The 20,460-nt window shown below is 40.6% G+C and overlaps 1 protein-coding gene across 1 annotated transcript in view; it reads left to right on the plus strand.

The window, feature by feature from the left end:
• The first annotated feature begins 2,222 nt into the window (after positions 1-2,222).
• LOC145415668 (uncharacterized) overlaps positions 2,223-20,460 on the plus strand; it is an 80,356-nt gene continuing 62,118 nt past the window's right edge. The window contains exons 1-7 of the mRNA XM_080284887.1: positions 2,223-2,729; positions 5,007-5,060; positions 9,479-9,532; positions 9,975-10,031; positions 12,591-12,635; positions 18,725-18,781; positions 20,131-20,184. Coding sequence (XP_080141013.1) covers positions 2,223-2,729; positions 5,007-5,060; positions 9,479-9,532; positions 9,975-10,031; positions 12,591-12,635; positions 18,725-18,781; positions 20,131-20,184 — 828 coding nt within the window. The remainder of the gene's footprint in view (positions 2,730-5,006; positions 5,061-9,478; positions 9,533-9,974; positions 10,032-12,590; positions 12,636-18,724; positions 18,782-20,130; positions 20,185-20,460) is intronic.

Genomic DNA, 20,460 nt, shown 5'->3' on the forward strand with positions numbered 1-20,460 from the left:
GTGATGTCGAATATAGACAGACAGAAAAACAGTGGGTTTCATGGAAGCCTTGGTTACGGCAACTGTACTGACAGTTATAGGAAGTGCAGGATACACACACACACACACACACACACACACACACACACACACACACACACACACACACACACACACACACACACACATCGAAAATTTAGGATACTTTTCTGGGACTAAGTTTGTGTAAAAATTATATATCAGCGTGGGTCCAGTTGTCACTCGTTACGGACCTACAATTACCTTATTGGAGAAAATAATCACCCTCATAACTAACAAAGTTCATCAGCATTTGTAGCTCTGTAACGGTTGAGAATGGAACCCATGATTATATGGTGTTTTTGTCTTAGAATAACCTCGTGAAGTTTCTCAAATGTCTCTCGGGACATCCTATAATTATATACTGACACCTGTGGTCCTCGCCATTACTCTTCCCACACCACAACCTCCAGCCAGCGCTTCACATGTCAGCACTTCCTAACATTCCCTCCTTAGGCCTAATTAGTTTTTATTTTCGCCTTGGTCTTTTCGCGGAGGTCGTTAATGCTGTTGTTGTTGGGGTGTTTTTGCCTGACCTTGAGAGGAGTTGGGGGTCAGCAAACTTGTTGCTAACTCGGGCGGGCCGTGTGCCAGGTGGTTAGGCAGGCCCTTGCCACACCTGCTTCACTCATGTCATGCACACTCATATCACTCTTTGCCCCTGCCTCACTCATGTCATGCACACCCACATCACTCCTTTACCTCTCATTCACTTATCATGCACATATCTTCCATCATGCGCACCTCCTTCATTGATGTCGTACATACTCACTGCTGTTTTAATCCAGCTTTTTTCATGTCATGCACACCGACTGTACTGTTTTATCCCTAATTCATTCATGTCATACACTCTGTTTACTCTTGTCATGCGCACTCATTCTACGGTACTCATTTCACCTAGCATCATTCTTGTCATGAACACACTCCACGGTCTAATGGTCTAACCCCTGCTTCAAGTGGTAGGTGGTGGTGACCATCATCCAGTCACTTGATTTAGTGCTGCCTACTTCATCTTTAACCTTCTATCACTCTATTTCTGTGTCTCCCCTCGGCTATCCCTACGTCTCCCTTTCCTTCCCGTCACTTGTTATTAATCTTCCTTCCGGGTCATGTGGCTTTACACTGAGTGACAGGCCTAATGGTTTCCAGTAACCCAGGAAATCATTTACAACTGTGGGTGGTAACCAGATAACCAGATAACCCGGTAATGTGGAGCCCACTATAGTGTCCTTGTTAACTGGATGGAGAGTTGCAAATGCAGCGTTGCGGGGTCCATCCAGGAACCAAACCTCCTTACCTTTCCCTGTGAGCCTCAGTGGAACGTCGATTCACTGCATGGGACAGCCCTGCAGGAGCGGTTGCTCACCTGCGGTTGATGGGTCTGCTCGGCAAGACAGGCCGGGTTTGTCTAACAGCAACCCCCCGTTCACCTATGTTATGCGCAGTTACTTCACTCATGTTACGGACACTTACTCCACTCCTCAACTTCACTTGTTATGCACTCTGTGCACCCACTTCACTTACGGACATTCACCGAATTTCCATACCCCTACTTCACAAACTTCAGTCACTCACTTTATTAGTGTCATGCACATTCATTCAGTTCTTTTGCCTTTGCTTTACTTATTTCACGCACTCATTTTACTCATGTCATGCACACTCACTCTGCTCATTTACCTAGTTTTACTCATTTCACACCTACTGTTCACCCTTTACATTCACGTCATGCACAGTAATTCCACACCTTTACTCGTATTTTAATCGTGTATACAAACTTATTCCACTCACTCCACTCAGTGACCAATACGTTACTTATTCCTCATGGAACTCTGTACAGCCTGTCTCGTTAATTTCCTCTCTCTCTCTCTCTCTCTCTCTCTCTCTCTCTCTGCCTGTGATGGAATGAATTCTATTCTTACTACTTCCTGGTATATTTCTTATTATACGCGAGAAAGGACTGTTGTTAGCATTTCAGACTAAAGATAAGCTCTTCTCGTCTTCGAAACTGTTATTTGAATGAGGTACCCATTCTACCTTTCACTGTACTGTACTTTTAAATGGAATATATGTAGCTTTATAGGTTAAGACTCAGTAAACTTTGAATTAAGATGTGTTGTTGTGTTGCATTGCAGGTGGTGTGATGGGGTAGCGGCGCCGCTGCAGCCATGTCACAACGGGGAACAAGGCCCCGATCCTGGTGCCCGCGGGGTGACTCCCCGCTGCGGCTGCCAGATGGGTCGCCTAACCTGCCCTCCCCAGTGGCGGCCCCAGGGGTACAGGGGCTCCCACCAGCAGTTGCTTCGCCCCGCTCCACTCCTACGCCCTTCAAACTGCGGCGCTTCAGCATGGGTGGTGAGCGGGCGGGATCTCCGTGTACCTCCTCGCCCTCACCTGCCACCGTGCTGCCCGCCCTGCACAAGGCCGCCGCGCAGTTGGAACAGCAGCAACAGCGACAGGCAGCACAGCAAGCGGTGGCTCAGGCGGCACAGCAGGCCGCCTCACAAGCTGCCACACAGATTGAACAGATTACGACACAACTCTCACAACAGTCAACAACGCAGATGATGCACCAGCAACAAACGATGACTCACAAGACCCAGGAAATGACGCAGCAGTCGGGTGTGTTCTACCCAGTTCCACAACACCCCGGCTCACCACCGCCCGGCATGCAGGTCAGTCACTTACATTACATGTCACCCTCCTTTCCTGGTTTGTACAGTATAAATATATTTTATACTATCCTATGATCCGTGATAATCAAAGCAGTATTAACCTGCTGGTGTCTTTTTTTTTTCTTACTTGCATGTGAAAAATCCCCCTTTTAAACCGGCTTCACAAAGCTTCATCCTGAACGTTTCATGGATACGTCATTGCGTGCATCACATTATACACCAATACAACTCAAGTTACCACACAGAATGAAACCTGCGTTTATCACACAAGGCAAGAGAGGGGGTGGGTTATAATCTTTATATTTATTCCGGGAAACTGGGTAATATTCTCGGTTTATATTTATTTTTTCTTTTCTTACATTGACAAGGTAAGTTATAAGTTCCTTTTCCGCCCCCTTTTTGATAAGTTTTTATTTTCTCTCTGTTTAAAGTTACATATATGCATACATATATACATTACGTGTGCGTGTATATACATATACAGTACAGTATATATACATATACATGCGTATATATATATATATATATATATATATATATATATATATATATATATATATATATATATATATATATAAACAGACATTAGCTTCTTCCTACTGATTATAATGTACTCGTATGTTTATTCTCAACTCTGCTTCATTAAATTGGACTGGTGTCATTACAGTCATCCACAGATACATCCAACTTGCACATCACTAACTAAAATAACATTTTGTTATTCCTGAATCTAGGGAAGCCTAACACCAAGAGTTTTAAGCAGTTTTGCTGTAAGTTTTTGTATTTTGGTGATAAATATATTTTATGTAGCTAAAATTTTAAGCACTGATAGCCTTGCATTAAACCTTTTTTTTACTGTAAATTTCGTTTAGATTCTTAGCACAGTATGTCGTCTCTATAACGGATCTCTGAATAAGGGAGTTGCTAGTTACGTAAAGGAAAGAATATTTTCTGTTAATACTAATCGATAGGAGGAGAAAGGTTTCCTGTAATTTTTCTAATTTGATTTTATACATGGATATGACTAACAGCATTGGAGGAAAATTACAGAACCCGGATTCTTAATCAGATCTACTCCTCTTTTCTTTCTGCATAAGCAAATAATAGTTACGGCAGAGGATTGTCGTAAGTTTGCTTGTGAATCTGACCCTTGAAGTGCAATTTTTTCTGATGCAGAGAGAAAAATGTGCAATTGAAAACAGACCTGGATTAACTCTTTCACCTTCTGTGAACACGTGAAGTAATCTTAATAGATAATTGCGAGACAACTTTGTTCAGCTGAGAAAAATTCTTGTAGTCATATAATTGAAACTATATTAACCCTCGGGCCACTGGAAATTCCCTCAGCTGAATCAAATGGTCTGGAATCAGTGTCGATTTCAGTAAGGCATAGGAAGTTTCGTAGCATTTTCCCCCCCTCCCTTTTTTTTTTCATGTTTCAGCACCCCATAAAATTCTTTTATATTATTAACAGTATTTCATCTGCGGCGAAGCCGACAGGTCTATAAGTGGTACACCTGGGGATCTTTGTTTTTTTCACTCCTTCAATGTAGGTTCGAATATCTGCTCTTGGAGAGCTCTGAGCGATTTTCATATGAAATACAAAGGTGCTTAGCTCGAAATTTTGAGTTGATTTAACATGTCAGCTGTGGCGTCATCAACTATTAGGCGATCTTCAATTTCTCCCATAAGGAGGCATTTTAGCGTCTCTTCTGAAACACAAAGTTGCCCAGCTTGAAAGTTTGGGGTGATCTGGCATGTCAGCTGCTGCATCAGTTGATACATCAGCTGATTATTTAGCAATTTTCAAATTTGGCCATAAGGAGGCATTTTAGAGACTTACTTATGAAATACAAAGCTGCTCTGATTGAAATTTTGAGTTGATTCGAGATATTATAAAACAATTTCACATATTTTCAGGGTTTCAAAGAGAGAAACTTTTAAAAATTGGCCGCAGTAATTCGCCGTTTGTCTGTGAAGATTATCTCTTCTTGTTAATATTGGTATTGGTTGTATCAGTGACGTACAAGAGGGTGATGAGGTTACATTGTTCACAATATTTTGCTAAGGAGATGGTGTTACGAAATCTGCAAGCTACTTAGAATATGACCCTTGTCCCGAATATAATGCCCAAGTGCATCGAAAGAGTTAGTCTAAACTTTCATAAATGGTAGGAGAGTGTACCCATTGTTCCGTTATAGAGTGGATGTACTGTTATAATGCTATCAGCTGCAGTGCCTTGCTAACCACATGTATATTGCCTCACTGCCTTGACAGGACATGTATCGCCCATATCGCCATTCACCTTTACTGCTCCACAACATGCAAGGGGTAAGTGTCAACACCAACCCTCTCTCCAAGTCCTCTCTCCAGACGTATACTGTGTCTGCTTTAACTTAACTTCAGCTCCCTTTCCCAGTCCTCTCCTCTGTGTGTACAGTAACTTGGCGCAAAAATATCACCTCACCATCTTGGGTGAGGGATGAATGGGTTGAGGGTTTGATCCCACCAAAGGCCGCTGGTTGACGTCAGAAATGGCATCCTGTTGCAGAATAATACTCGCTTCAGTAAAAGTCCTCTAAATAGGGGCAAAGTCTTAGTCTCTTGCTAAGAGGAGAGTGCATGACGTAAAAACTGCATCGCTACATCTTAACAGCTGTCCCCAGCGTATAAATTTCGCATAGTGCACCTTGGTATTCTCTTGTGTGTTATGTATATCTTTTGTTATATCGATACAGTTTGCATTGGTGATATAATTAGATGTCAAAATGTACCTTGTAGAGTAATCAACTAAGGAAGAAGTGTTAGTAGGCCCAACTAGAAAACCGGCCATATTATTAAAACTAAACGGGCGAAATGCCAGGAAACTTAACATTAGCAGTTATTTATGGAATTTCTGTAATTGTTATTTGTGATTAGCCTGTATTCCACCTTACATAATGTAATTAGCAATGACATAGAAAGGTTAGCCATGTTCCATCATTACTTGCGTCAGAAATTGTCGTAAAAATCTGTGGCTTATTCACACATTTGCACTCATTTACATTATTGCGATCCTACGCCTTGGGTTTCATTGTGCTCATTGTTATGGTTGTTTGTTTTAGGCTTGTAATGTGCACTCATTATCCTTAACTGTTTTGTTGAACAGAACACTTCTGTAAGTATTAGCAGTATCAAACGTAAAATATGAGAGTAGTGTCTGTTTCTTTTTTTTTTTTTTTATTTATTTATTTATTTATTTATCTATTTATTTAGAAACTTTTTTTTCTTTCGGAAGGTGTGTGTTCCTGAGTTGTATAAAATAATCTGTAGTCAGCCAGTACGAATCGCAAAGCCCGTAACTAGCATCTTAAACCCTACACATTCTTTAACACTTTTGCAGCGAAGAGTTTTACTGAGTCAAATATTATCCTCTGGGACAGTAACAATATCAAAACGTCCATACATTACAGGAAAAATAATTACATCTTGCCACTGCCAACACTGCCCACGTTACAACACCCATCTTCACAGGATCTGCTCCCCTCCAGCCTCTTTCTACCATCCCTTCCCACTCACAGTCCTCCTACATCACCCACCACTATTCCAGTCCCCTCTCCGAGCCATACCGCACCTCCCTAACCCACCCTCCCATCCCTGCCTCACCTCCATCCCAACCACTCCCTCACCCCTACCTCACCACCATCCCAACTACTCCCTCATCCCTGCCTCATCTCCGTCCAAACTCATATGTCACCTCTGCCTCGCCACCATCCCAACCCCCCCCCCCACCACCACCACCCATCATCATACAACCTACTCCCCTGCCCTTCTCCCACCACCCCACTAAGTGACTGGTGGCTGGTACGGAGTTTATTCTAATTACAAAAAAATACCGTTTTTGGAAGTGTTCCTTCGTGTCCACGACTTCTAAATCCATTTGGAGATTGTAATGTGCACTACTCAAGTAATATTCAGAACTGTAATCTGTGCAACAATACTATAATTGCTAGCCTGATATGAGGCAAGATAAGTTCATTACTCGCATAATTTGACTGATCGATTGTGAGGGCTTGAAGGATTCATGGCTTTGTTTATGTTTCGTCCTGTGATGATTAATGTGGGCTCCTGTTCAGAAAGAGAATCAATCCTCACCTCAGGATCATCCTAGGTGGTCTGGCTATGGTGGTTTCTGATTACTAGAGATGTGTATATTTATTTTTAACCTTATTACGGTGACGCGTTTAATATATAATTCTTAGTAACAGATATGCTGTTGTTGTCAGATATGTCATTCACTTTAGGAGTTTCTCCCAGTAGTGAGGGGTCAAACAGAAGCTGCTCTTCAGAGATTGTCATTATTTCTCGATCATTAGCAGCAATATATCTACTTAAGCCACCTTCCTTTGATGGCCCCTCTTCTACCGCGCTCTGAACTCTCGGAAATATTTATGAGAGTACTATGCCTGTCTCATAAATCTGAGATCTGCATAAATTATACTGAACTGTTTGACGATATATAGGCGCATAAAGATGTTAGCACTATCACGCTAGCAAAAATATCTTCATGTTCGCTAATTTACCCATTTTCTTGTGGGTAAGGGAACACTGAAATATGTTTGCTTCGTAATAATTACTGTAGTCTCACGCATGGGTTCCTACAGTTTGTGAATTTTTGTGATAAAACATTATTTTAGACAGCTCAGTTAAACACTTTTCGTGCATTACATATACACATGTTAAATTTTATAACTATAGTATTAAGGTTAAGATTACCCTGGAAGCTAGTAGAGATATTCCTTTGGTAAGATCACCAGCAGAAAAACCACAGAAAATAATGTGGTAGCAGCAAGAATAAAATACGAATGACATCTTCGTACTGAAAGGCTAAATCCGTGTAGGTCGATGACCTCTTTTGTATTTAGTTTCTGCACTGTCCAGTTGATTTTGTTGAACTTAAGAGAGATCTGTAGTAAGGACGGGTTAGTGAAGGCTATAGCAGATACCTCCAGTTTGAAAATCTCTCCAAAGCTCAGCAAAAATCATTTGAAGACAGCAAGAATTAAGATATGAAATACGTCAACTTAGTGAAAGGGTGAAATTGAGAAAAAAAAAAAAAAAAAGAAGGAAAGAAAGAAAAAGAACAATGCGGAATTGTTATAGTTACTATACTGCATATCAACTAATCGTTTAATGGCAGGAAGAATAAGTTATAAAATACGCTATCCTAGTCAAGACGACAAATACAAAGAAACCATAATGTGGAATATGCCATCATAAAATTACTCCATGTACCGCAGCTGCTGGCAACTCATACTGCCGCCTCGCTTATCTGTCTTAGGGTAAAAAAGTAGTGGAGTAAAAAAAGTTACCATCTCTTCACGGCGTTATGAATGAGCTCGTTTATTTCCCTGCCAAGTTAGTGGGTCGCGGAAGTGCATGACTCCACCAGACCCTGTGTGTGTGTATCATGACATTGGAGTACCCTAGCCATCTCTAACAGGCTTGATTGTGAGGCGCTACACTGGCTGACTCAGGTATAATATATATTTATAAAGTTAAGGAGACAGGATGGTGCTTTTTTTTTTTTTTACTCCTCTCTCTCTCTCTCTCTCTCTCTCTCTCTCTCTCTCTCTCTCTCTCTCTCTCTCTGTCCTACTTACGGTGCTCAGTGTCTTTCATATTAGAGCAATATCTATTCCAGCATTACTTCTTTGTTATATTTATTGGCTTTCCATGTGTCTTGGGTATGGGAGAAGTATTTCCTGTGCATTCCCTGTATATCGTATTGACATAAGGATAAAACAAACTCAGCGTCATCACTTGTGTTGTTAGCAGTCTTGTGCCTCCTGCAGACGACGGATAGAAGTTACGCTCTTGATTCTTGGCCCCAAAGAGTCTTGCTGAAGGCCTTCCAACCCCGTGTGAACGTGGAAAAGTTGGTTGGGATAATGATACTAATGATGACGCTTCATACAGCCGTTTGGTTGCGAAGTACGAAATTTTTATTAATTTATTTATTTTTTATTCCGACGAATGTCAGACAGTTTTATTATGATCAGAGGAACCCAGAGGCGCAAAATTGTTAAGTTGGGTGCTGGTAGTGATGGAACCTTGAAATAAATAGTTTTTGTGTAAACTATGGACTTCATAATGAGAGCAAAATAAAATGATATTATGTTCTCCCCTACACTACTTTCCCTCCTGCCTATTTGTTTTCCTAAAGTCTTCTTCATTACTGATCAATGTTCTTCCGGTCCTTCTCTTGAATTAACCAACCTCTTTTTTCGCTTCTCTCAGCATCAGATATACAATATAGGATACGATTTGTCATAGGAATAAATAAATGCTCAGATAATCTTGTTTTCCAGCTGTTATTTTTCGTATGTTTGTATATACAGTCGATATATATGTACCCAGACCCCTGTTAATTGTAATTTAGTATAGCAAGAGTGAGGTGTGGTAGCAAGACTGAAGTATGGTGGAACAGACTTAGGTGTGGTAGATCAGAGTGAGGTGTGGTAGAGTTAGATGTGACAAAATAAAATGACGAATGATAAAATGAAGTGTGGCGGAATAGAATGACGTGCGATGCTGAAGAGTGAGGTGTGGTAAAGTAACGAGTGGTAGAACTGAGTTTGGTGGAGCAGAATGAGATGCGGTGGAGAAGAGTGAGGTGTAGTAATGTAAGGTATATAGAATGAGGTGCAGTAGAGCAGAGTGAGGTGTTGCCGGACAAATAACTAACCTCATTCTGTATTGTTTTTCAGGAAACTCGCTCACCTCCTGCATCTCGGCCCTCTTCAGTCGTCTTCAAGGACAGGGTCAGTATTGCTGTTTGTGTTGATGTGTGTTTGTACCAATACACACACACACACACACACACACACACACACACACACACACACACACACACACACACACACACACACACGTGTGATTGTGTTTTTGTAACAGTATCTATGCTCTCTCCAAGTATGTATGATGTTTGTTTTAGTATATATACTAGTATGTGCCGGTATATACTGCATGAATATGTTTGTACCAATTTGTATGAAGGTGTGCGTTTGTTCCTCGTGGTATTCATGTGTTTGTGTTTGTCTTAAAATTCATGTTTGTGTATTAGCGGGTAAGGATGTGTCTGTAGTAGTTTATATGCCTACGCCTGAATGAGTTTTTATCAGAATTTATACTTGTGAGAGTATGCACAATAAAAATAATAATGAGACTAAAGTTAACTTGCTCTTCCTTTCTTATGCACTACAGGATACTTGGTCCCCCGCCTCTGGTTCCCGAGCCCCCTCAGTGGTGCCTCGCGACCAGGTGAGTCTGCTTACTTGTTGATATGCTCTCCCTAGTGCTTTCTTATTCTCTCTCTCTCTCTCTCTCTCTCTCTCTCTCTCTCTCTCTCTCTCTCTCTCTCTCTCTCTCTCTCTCTGCTAATGGAGAGTGCTTGTGCCGCTCTGTTCCAGGATTTTTTTTATATGCCAAAAAAAGGTATAATGATCAAATACCAGATAATTATGCACTATAAACCAAATTATTACTATATATTCACTCATTGGTTTAATGAAATAGGACCTGGCAAATATTTGGCCCAAATGTTTCTGCAAGTTCTGTTAATCGGTATACGCAAATAATTAATATACCTCTCAATACAGAGTTTCGAAACTCGTTGTTCTGTGTTTAATGTAGAGGACAGCAAGGGTAGTAATATATATATATATATATATATATATATATATATATATATATATATATATATATATATATATATATATATATATATATATATATATATTAATAAGTTATATATGTACTGTACATTGTTGAGATGCTAATAACTCAAGATGTATGAAGTGTTGCGATGGTTATATTTATCATCATTTAAGCTTTCATTGCTATTCTCCTAGCTTGGTCGTTTTTCAGTGTTATACAAGCATATAATATGACCTGACTGTCGACTGTCTAGTTTGTCAGTGTCTGGGTGTCAGACAATTTATTGCCAAGTAATGACCCTGTCGACAGGGAGAAGATATTGGCACGTGAGCTGCAACTGTGTTGACTGATGTTCACACACTATTTTTTTTATGTTCGATTCTAAGCATAGCTATAAATAATCCGTTTCCTGAGGCCTAATAGTCCTCCCACCTGTCACATATCTTTACATATCTCCACTTCGACGCAAATACCCACTGTCCGTATTGAATCCATGCTAAAACTGCCTCTTTCATGACTGATGTGATAATATTAGCAGAGGTGTTTGTATGACATTTCGGTGAGTCTTGGGTAAGATCAGTAAAATCTTTTAACCAAACTCAAATAATCAGATTTCTCCCCACAGCCTGGGACTGAACTCGCGCCCGTTCAGGCAGAAGATCACTTATTTCACTACAATGAACTAAGATGTACATATAAACTTTGGGCCAATTGGCTTTCATTTCTTAACCAAGATTTATTTTTTTCCTGAAGAACAAAGGACCCTGAAAGTTTCTGCACTTGCAATGCATTGTACTCTCTGAGAAAAGCACATGATACCTTTTCTCTTGGGAACATTTTTTTTTTTTTTTCGGAAAGAACAAGAGTGAAATCTACATTGTGCATGTCTTTCCTGTTAAAATAAGGTTAGGAGACACCGTTGATCGTTAGGCTGCTACATACTACCAATGAATATCATTGGTTAAAAGAGAGTGGTACGTGACGAAAGCCCAAACGTGCAGTCCGCCAGCTCCCAGTATCCGGCTGTTTTGTGACTGACCCTGGCTGTAAGACTCAACATTTCAGACATTACTGATTTTCTCATTCACACTTAAATGGTTCCCCAACTAATAAAGGGAAGGAGCTCCTCTAGACAAAAATAAGTTATGACAGAAAGAAATGTATAGATCTCCATGTGGGCATTCACACTGTAGCCTCATCAGCCAGACAACGATTTCTTTATTATTATCTTGTAGCCACCATACAAAAATTCAGCTTAAGAATGACTTCTCAGATATCTGCAAGCTCTCAGTCTAGAGTTCTTCTTTGTTGCATAAAGAATTTTGCCTTCGTTAAGCCCTTACAGTACGAGATTTCTTGGCTGATTCAAACCACTAGGAGACAAGATGTCCTAATGACGGGGCTAGCTGCAGTGAATGGAAGAAATTTTTTCATGCAAGGAAAAAAAAAAAAGAGCAAAACAGTAGACTGAAGCCGTTATCATTCTGTTCGACCTTGAGAGACATGGACATACTGTTTGAAAAATTGGAGTATGTCGACAAGAATACGAAAAGTCTATGGGAAACATACAAGTTTGGTCTATAGCTTATATTAAGGATTAAAAGTACCCATTAAACCATGGTGAACAGAAGAAGGAAAGTAGTGTGTAGACAGTTGGCCGCTAATGCTTTCCTTAGAGAGAAACATACTTTGAAAAATCGATTTCGACGAAGAATGAAAAATTACTGATAGGAATACGGTTGATGAGAAGAAACAACTTTTGATTCTGTTTTGTTATAACATATTCCTAAATGGCTATATTCACTAAATGGCTTGAGAAATCACCATTCTGTCTTGACGTATGGAACTGCTAAGAGAGGTTGCAGGTACTGTTTAACGCGCTATTAACATTTTATTTTGTAATTTTAGTTGGTGAAGCGAACCACTGAGCGTACTTCTGTGTCAGTGTTAACGACTGAAAACAGACTAACCCATATTGGCCAGCATTTACGACTGGAGATGAAGCACAGTGCTTTGCACATAGGATGTATACTAGGCCAAATGTATCAGTAAAAATACATCCAAGACCCACATTATACCGCCTCTTGGCAGAATTACTTGAACTTTAAAAAACTTTCGTGGCATATAACAAGGGATAACTACAACAACTATTTTTTATTGTAGAGTCGCAGGTCCTCCACACCCTCATCCTTCCCACTGCGTGAGCGGGTGAGTACCTCGATAAATTCATTGTTGGTCCTTTGCCGCACCCTACCACCAGGGACGCTGTTGTCTTATGCTTTCACTCATCACTAACACTGCCATAACACCTTGCTTACAGCTCATTTATTTTCTCATGTCTAAAATTCAGGGAACATTTAATAAAATATCGGTGATGATATGCTTTGCATTCTTTTTAAAAAAAGAGATAAAGCTCAGCAGCTAACTTAATGATTAACTGCTTACTTGCTGTGTCTCGATCCTTTTTGTCCCTGACAGTAATGCGTGTTGCTTTAGTGTACCTGCTTCTTGCTGTCACTGTGCTTCTCATTTTACTAGTACTTCTTTGTCACTGCCACTTTCTGTTCAGTTGTGGTCTTGTACCTCTGTGGTGACAGCTTGTCATATACATGGGTGTTGTGTACCATAGTGGGGGCTGCTTGCCTTTCACCCGAAGTTATTTTGCAAGTGTTAATTCCTCATCTTGGTCTGTGGCACTCAGAGCGAGGCTGTAACCACATTACGTGGCGTGTGTCTGTACAGTGTAGATGTTTCAGTGCAACTCTATCGTCGTCAATAACTGGTAACGTGAAAGTGTTTGGTTAAAACACATGATAAATACAGAAGACCGAACACCGGAACATCTGTATTCATTGGGTATATGTAAAGCGATTGCCCATCAAACATAGTGAACAGAACACACCCACACACATCATAACCACTTCTTGCAGGCGAGCACATTCACACTTGCAAACTGTTGTTAACAACCTCATGGTGCTGGTAAGCAATGTTTTCGCGTGGTAACGCTGGTTATACAAATGTTCTTCAACTTTCCATCCTTCGAAAGGAGGAAAGTGCACTATTGGAGTTCACTGGGTTCACATCCGGATGAGCCTGGGACTACAACAGCTGCAGCCTTAACTGCTTAACGCACCGTCCCCACCAAGATTGGTTTATTTTCTTTTTTTTTTTTCTTTTTTTACCACTTGTGTATTTGCATACTGTGGCCTAGTTATAGTCGGTCTTGGCGAAAGAAACGGAGAGAAAATGTGAATATATCCGAACTATAAAGAATTACCTCCAGCCCAATGACGTCTTTTTTTTTTTTTTTTCAGGGTGACCCCAGATGAATATACAGTATTCAGTTTAGATAAGATCTCCACGGGCTTTAAGGTTAGAAACAATCTTAGTACAAGGACGCTTTTTTTTTTTTTTCTTACTATGGCTCAGTTTTACTAAGTCTGCAAGGTTTCAGTGGTACCCTGAAGCCCTAGAGCTCCAGGGCAAAATGCGTAGTTGGTAGACTGCAGCCTCAATTGCCCAAGCACGCAGACACTACGGCGGCACCTGCAGATACGCGGAAATAAGGACAGGCGGTCTGGCAATGCGGGAGGCACTGGTATCAGGGGTGGGGTGCGGCGGGGGCAGCGACCCGCATCAGGGACGCGGTATGTAGGCCACTGAAACACGTCTGGGGCCGCAAAACAGGGCACACACCTCCTAACCCACCGCAGCGTGTTACCCACCACACATCCTGCCGTCGACTCGCTTTAGTTTAACAGCTTTTATCCTGTTTATTTATATATTTTTAACTTCCGAGGCCTACTTTCTAGTCTGTTACGCCTGGCTCGTTTACTTTAATTATTCGTTTAAATATCGCCAATTATTTTTATTTATTTATTGCTTTCCTTCTGCAGACTTTCGACCACTTGCTTTAACTATTTGTTAATTCATATTTGCCATTTTTATGTGATGTTTAATTGCCATCTTATTCAGTTACTCAGTATAGTTATTTTATTATTATTATTATTATGTTGTTGTTGTTTTCTTCATATATATATATATATATATATATATATATATATATATATATATATATATATATATATATATATATATATATATACAGTATATATATACAGTATATATATATTGCTCACTTCTGTTCCACGGCCCGGATATTTGGTCGGGATATGAAGTTTTTGCCTGGTGCGACGGGAAGTGGGTCAGACAGTGCGTATAAAGGGAGACGGCACGGTTGTCTCGGAGGAAAGGGATATTCACATTATTATTTACAGACGCATCTCAAATCGTCTATAAAACACACACACACACACACACACACACACACACACACACACACACACACACACACACACACACACACACACACACACACACACTCCCTCCTTTCCCCTTCCCCCACACACGACATGTATAAATCCGGTACTCCAGAACGACAAATAAAAGACAATCGGATGGGCATGCACATGCATAAAAATCCTCTTCCCTAACACACACACACACACACACACACACACACACACACACACACACACACACACACTCTGGTGCAGTGGTAACGTTCTCGCTTGCCAACTGGTGGACGGGAGTTCGCGCCTCGCTCAGGTTGCGAAAAGTTTCACTGACGAAGTGGGTGGTTACTGTCCCCCTTGAGCAAGGGGACGGGGGGGTGCGTGTGTGAAGGTCACAGCCTTGCCCTTAGATCGGACTATATGAGCTTTCAGCTCCCTTCCGGGAGGGTAAAAGCTGACGATCACGACCATCAAGTGATCCTGACCGACCCGGTGAATTACACACACACACACACACACACACACACACACACACACACACACACACACAACACACACACAATTTTTATTTCTCTCCGACCATAAAACCTTGGAGGTTTGCTTTCATCTGCCTACGGATTTTTAACCCCTTCCCTGCTATGGTGTATTTTGTATTTAATTTTTGCTGCCTCCTGACGATTTCATTCAGTTTAGGAAAGACCCCTCATAATGACAAGGTTAATGAGGGATATATATAATTCCCATGTTTCGAAAAATCCATCCTAAGTACATGCGTATTTAGATGGAAAAATAAATAGTTCACCATCGTAGTGGGGGGTTCAGGTAGCGTGGAAATTTGTCGGCGTCAGTGGCTCATGACGTTAACTCTCTTCATGTTGGTGAAAGAGTCGGTTAGAATGATAGTTATTGTTCAGCGGGACGTAGAGTATTGTGGTCCCTTCCCTCAGGCTCAAACGTCCTCACACACCATCAACACGCGTTGGAAATTAGGTATATATTAAAATTCATTAGGTATTTTTTGAGTAACATTGGTAATTTTGTAGAGGCATATTTCGGCTTGTTTAAGTAGAATTTTAAATCGGTTCGGACTGTCTACCACTCAGAAAACTCAAGCAACTCTTATGATATACCAGAGCAATGGTTTTCAACCTGGGGTCTGCGACAAGAGATCCACAAAAAGTTGAACGGTTTTAAAGACTGGAAATAATACTTTGAAAACAAAACGACTCAGTAAATGAGTAATATGCCAGTAACCATTACCACTGGATAATTCCAGTGGCAATACCAACCCCAATTAGCAGTGGGAGCAAGAAACTTGGGTTTTCTAAGCCTGACTCAGGCGCCATTGTATGGAAGGGGTTAGATAATTGTTTAGCTTAACTCTGTATCCAGGGTAGCGTGAACGAGTAAGTTATACTGTAAATCTCCCATCCCCATTAGTCCATTTTAATCTCGCAAACAACTGTAGCTCGCAATACAGCCACCCAACAGAAATAGCGGATTTGCATTCATCTACCACATGCAGCCTGATAATGCACAGCTTCCAAGAAATGGCCGATTAATATTCTAGGAAGAGTGTAGTGAGGCGTGAAAGGCGATGGAGAGCAGACAGGTTTTTGCCCTGTTGTAAAGGCGTGTCGCGTGTCTGGGGCTCCCGCTGTCGCCTTCAGTGCCCCCAACCCTTACCGAGCAGTTACTTTTATGTATTTCATCCTGTCTGTCTTTCATGTTATAGTCATTCTCTTCTTCTTCCTCCTTTTCTCCCATTCCATATGCTATACATGTATTGTGTAATATATTTAGTACAATAATTTACGATGTCTGTCTGTTCGTTTGTCCGCTATGCATGGCCACTGTTTTCAAGCTGCAGTGTGAATATTTGTATGGGTATAGGTATGCCATAGAAGAAAGTAACGAGCACCATATGGACAGCTAGTGAACCGCTACCAAAAAATTATCCACCCTTTTAAAAGATGAAATAACGAAGTTTTGTGTGGCAATAAACAAAGGCAAACGTAATTAACTGGTACCCCAGAAACTATGCTTGGAGGTTCGTGGGAGGAGGCAAAGTTCCAGATCCCCAGTCTTAACCCAACTAGAAAAATCCAGCTTTCAAGATAAAGAATGGGATTGTGTTTGGGTATACTTGTAGGCTCCATATGGTTGTAGGCAGCACAGGAATGCACTTGAATGTTCGGGGGAAGGGGCCGCAACCCAAATTCTCGACCCCTTAGCATAATATCCACACTCTTCGGGATAAAAGAATGACATTTTATATGTGAATAATATATATACAGACCCAAATTTGGCATGGGCACCGTAGGATCTAAATGTGAATGTTGGTGAGGGGGCACAGTCCCCGACCCAAACACTCTTCCCCCACCCAAGAAAATGTGCATTGAGTTTTCAAAGATGAATGGGTGTATCAGTAGATGTTATGTATATGTGGGTGTAAGCTCTGGGTATTAATATGGTGCAGTGAGTGGATGAGCATGGCGAGATCCTGATTGGTACATGGTCCATCCAAGAAATGATCCAGTTTTAGATTTCAAAATTTTAAAGATGCATATTTAACATTTTGAAGATATGGTTATCAGACATTATTTATCGTATAAATGTGTTGTCCATGGTGTTCTGATTACGCCACTTGTCAACAGCATACTTAAAATTTCCATAACTTTTTTTTTTTTTCCTGCATGGTGGTCCGTCCATTTTTCCTACTAGCTTCGGCTAGAAAAAGGGTGGGTGGGTGAGTACGGGTAACCTTCTTGCACTGCTATCCTCATCTTTGATTCACAGAATAGATATGTAATATTTATGCTGTGTTTCCAAGCTACTTGTGGACGAATGAACCAGTAGTAAACGTCTCTGACAGATGATGTACAAAGTCTTTGCAATTTCCTTAGTTTGTAAGTTTGTAATTTATGAGCTTATAATTTGACCTGTCCAGTGCGATGGCGCCTTTTTCGTCTTTTGCTACCGCCAGACGATTTTATTCAGGTTGGTGAGGCCTCGGTCAGTGAAGGGAATATAAACATCCATTAACCTAGTGACTGATGTAACCCCTTCACAGAACATAGTAAAAATCGTCTGGAAGTAGCAAAAATAAAGTGAAAAAGACGTCATAGCTTTAAAAGGTTAGAATTCTTACCTACAATTATATGTAGGCAGCCTCTGTTTTAGGCATACTTAACCCCTTGAATCCGATGACGTACTCTTTATTTTACTCATGCCTACTCCAAACGATTTTATTCAACGTAGGATGGACTTGTGGAACTGGAAGGGATAGCTACTTCTTACATTAACCCTCTTCGGTACCAATTTGCTCTTTTAAGTCGAGAAAAATCGTCTGGCAGCAGCAAAAACTAAAAAAAAAAAAAAATAATAATGACTTCGTCAGGGTGAAAGGGCTAAGGCAGGCTTTGCAGGAAGTGACGTAATTCTCTTTGGCACAGGAGACTTCTCAGCACCTCTTCCTTAGCGATTTATGCATCTAACCCGTTAACCCATTCATTCCGAGGACACCATTTATAATTTAATTTGTTCTTCCCATCTCCTGACACTTTTATTCATTTCCAGACTGAAGAGATTAGATGTCTGCTTCATTAACCTCTTCACCACTAGAGGTTTTCCTTAGTATATTTAAATCGTTTGATGGTAGCATGGTTGGAAGAGGTAACCGTAAATATCGACGTAGTTTAAATTAGTGACATCCAGAAGGCTGTTATAATGTTCAGGGCAAAATAAATCGCTGAGAAAGAGATGATACGTAATATAAGCCAACAAGAAAACAGCCGGGTATCATAGTGCCGGAAATTGTTCAGAGGGAATAATGATACCCACACCTAGAAAGTGTATACGTGTGTGTGTGTGTGTGTGTGTGTGTGTGTGTGTGTGTGTGTGTGTGTGTGTGTGTGCACAACCTTCCCATATGTGGGTGTAATTCTTCCCATTCGTTGTGTTCCCTATCTCATATGACAATTGTTTCCCTTGACTTTGTAGGACCCACGATCGCCGTCTTCAGTCAAACAGCCTTTGCCACTACTGCAGTCCGAGAGGGTAAGTACACGACAGAAAGTAAACAGCAACACAAGTAAAGGAAATCAAACTTCTCTTAAGTAGGGGAATGTGCATAAAATTGTTTAGACCCTTCGTCTTCAATATATTTATGAGAATTTACTAGTGTAGATTTTCTCTTTACTTATATATAGCGTGATAATAAGTATACCATAGTTTAGACTTTTCACTCTTAGGTATGAGAGTGAGTACGAAATAGACCTGACTTTTTCTTCTTTAGGTATTTATAGGAAACAGCACAAAATAGACCAAACTTTGTATTTTCCTTAAGTATGTTTAGGAAGCAGCACAAAATAGACCAGACCTTTCTTTCTTAAGTATAGGAAGAAACATAAACTAGACTTTACCTTATGTTACCCAACTGTGAAAATAAGTAAAGTACTGTATAATTTAAGCTTTTCATCCTTAAGTATGAGAATGAACATAATTTGCTTGAGACTTTTCTTCCATGTGAACCATTCCCGTGAGAGGCCTTTTTTTTTTTTTTTTTTCCCCACGGAGAAGACGATTTCATACAGATTATGGAAGACCTTTTATAGTGAAGGGGAAATGAGAGCAATATTTACCTCTCCAATATGAGGTTCTGAGCTGAGTAAAATCGTCCGGAGATACCAAGAATATAATAAATAATTCCTCATGGAACTGCGAGGGTTAAGTATGGGAATATAAAACAATCATTTTTTGTTCCTAATATATGAAAAGGAATCATTAAGTTTGTACTGTAAAACTGCATAATGTGAAAACTTCCCATTTAAAACAGTCTTATTCTTGCTTCTACTAGGCGATTTTACTCAATTAAGGAGAGCCTCCTGATAGTGAAGGGATTAATGGAGACTTTATTTGACCACTCAGCATTCGAAAACATCTCCCATTAAGTTAATAGAAATCCGTGGTTGTTGCGAGAATTGAAATATACGCCATGTTAGTGAAGCGGTTTGCCCCTTGAATGAAATGACGTATTTTTAGTTTCGTTCTTGCCACCTTCAGACAATTTTATGAAGCATAGAAAAATCAAGTTGTGAAGGGATGATTGGAGACTGTTTCGAGCCCTGCAACTACAAATGGTTTATCAAAAATTTAGCAAAATCTCTTGGAGTAATTTGGAATAGAGGCAAAAATACGTCATCCATTGGAAGGGGTTACCATATCCGTAGAAGATAGCCTCCCTAGGGTTTTGAGAGGGTAGTGAGGATTTACCTGCGCAACTCCTTCAGTATGATCACGTCTTCTTTATTGTTACTGTTCTTAGATGATGTTATTCAGCCAAGAAGAGTCCCTAGTAATGAGGGGGTTGGGAAGAGTTGTTATCATTCTTTTTTCTTTTTTTCCAGGACTTTCGATCTCCAACACCCTCCAGACCTTTCCCGTTCAGACAGAAGGAGCGGGTAAGTAGTGTTCTGGGAGTCACCTTGGTCCCTGCAATAGGTGATACAGGAGACAACGTAACGCCTCGTCCTTAGCAATTTATTTTATATATTACACCTCAGCGTTCTGTTGTTTGCTAGATACGGGGTGATCCATATATAGCGCTTCTCTTCCACACCGCGGACGATTTCTTGTGTGTTGCGGGACAGGCCCAGTCAGCGTCGTCGAAATCTATCCTGCATCCTTTATTTCTTACTCCCACTGCCACACCCACGCCTACACCAGCAGACTGAGCC

The sequence above is a fragment of the Coenobita brevimanus genome, chromosome 13, assembly GCF_032717465.1.
Source record: "Coenobita brevimanus isolate Jiangsu-jjx chromosome 13, ASM3271746v2, whole genome shotgun sequence".
Lineage (NCBI taxonomy): Eukaryota > Metazoa > Arthropoda > Malacostraca > Decapoda > Coenobitidae > Coenobita > Coenobita brevimanus.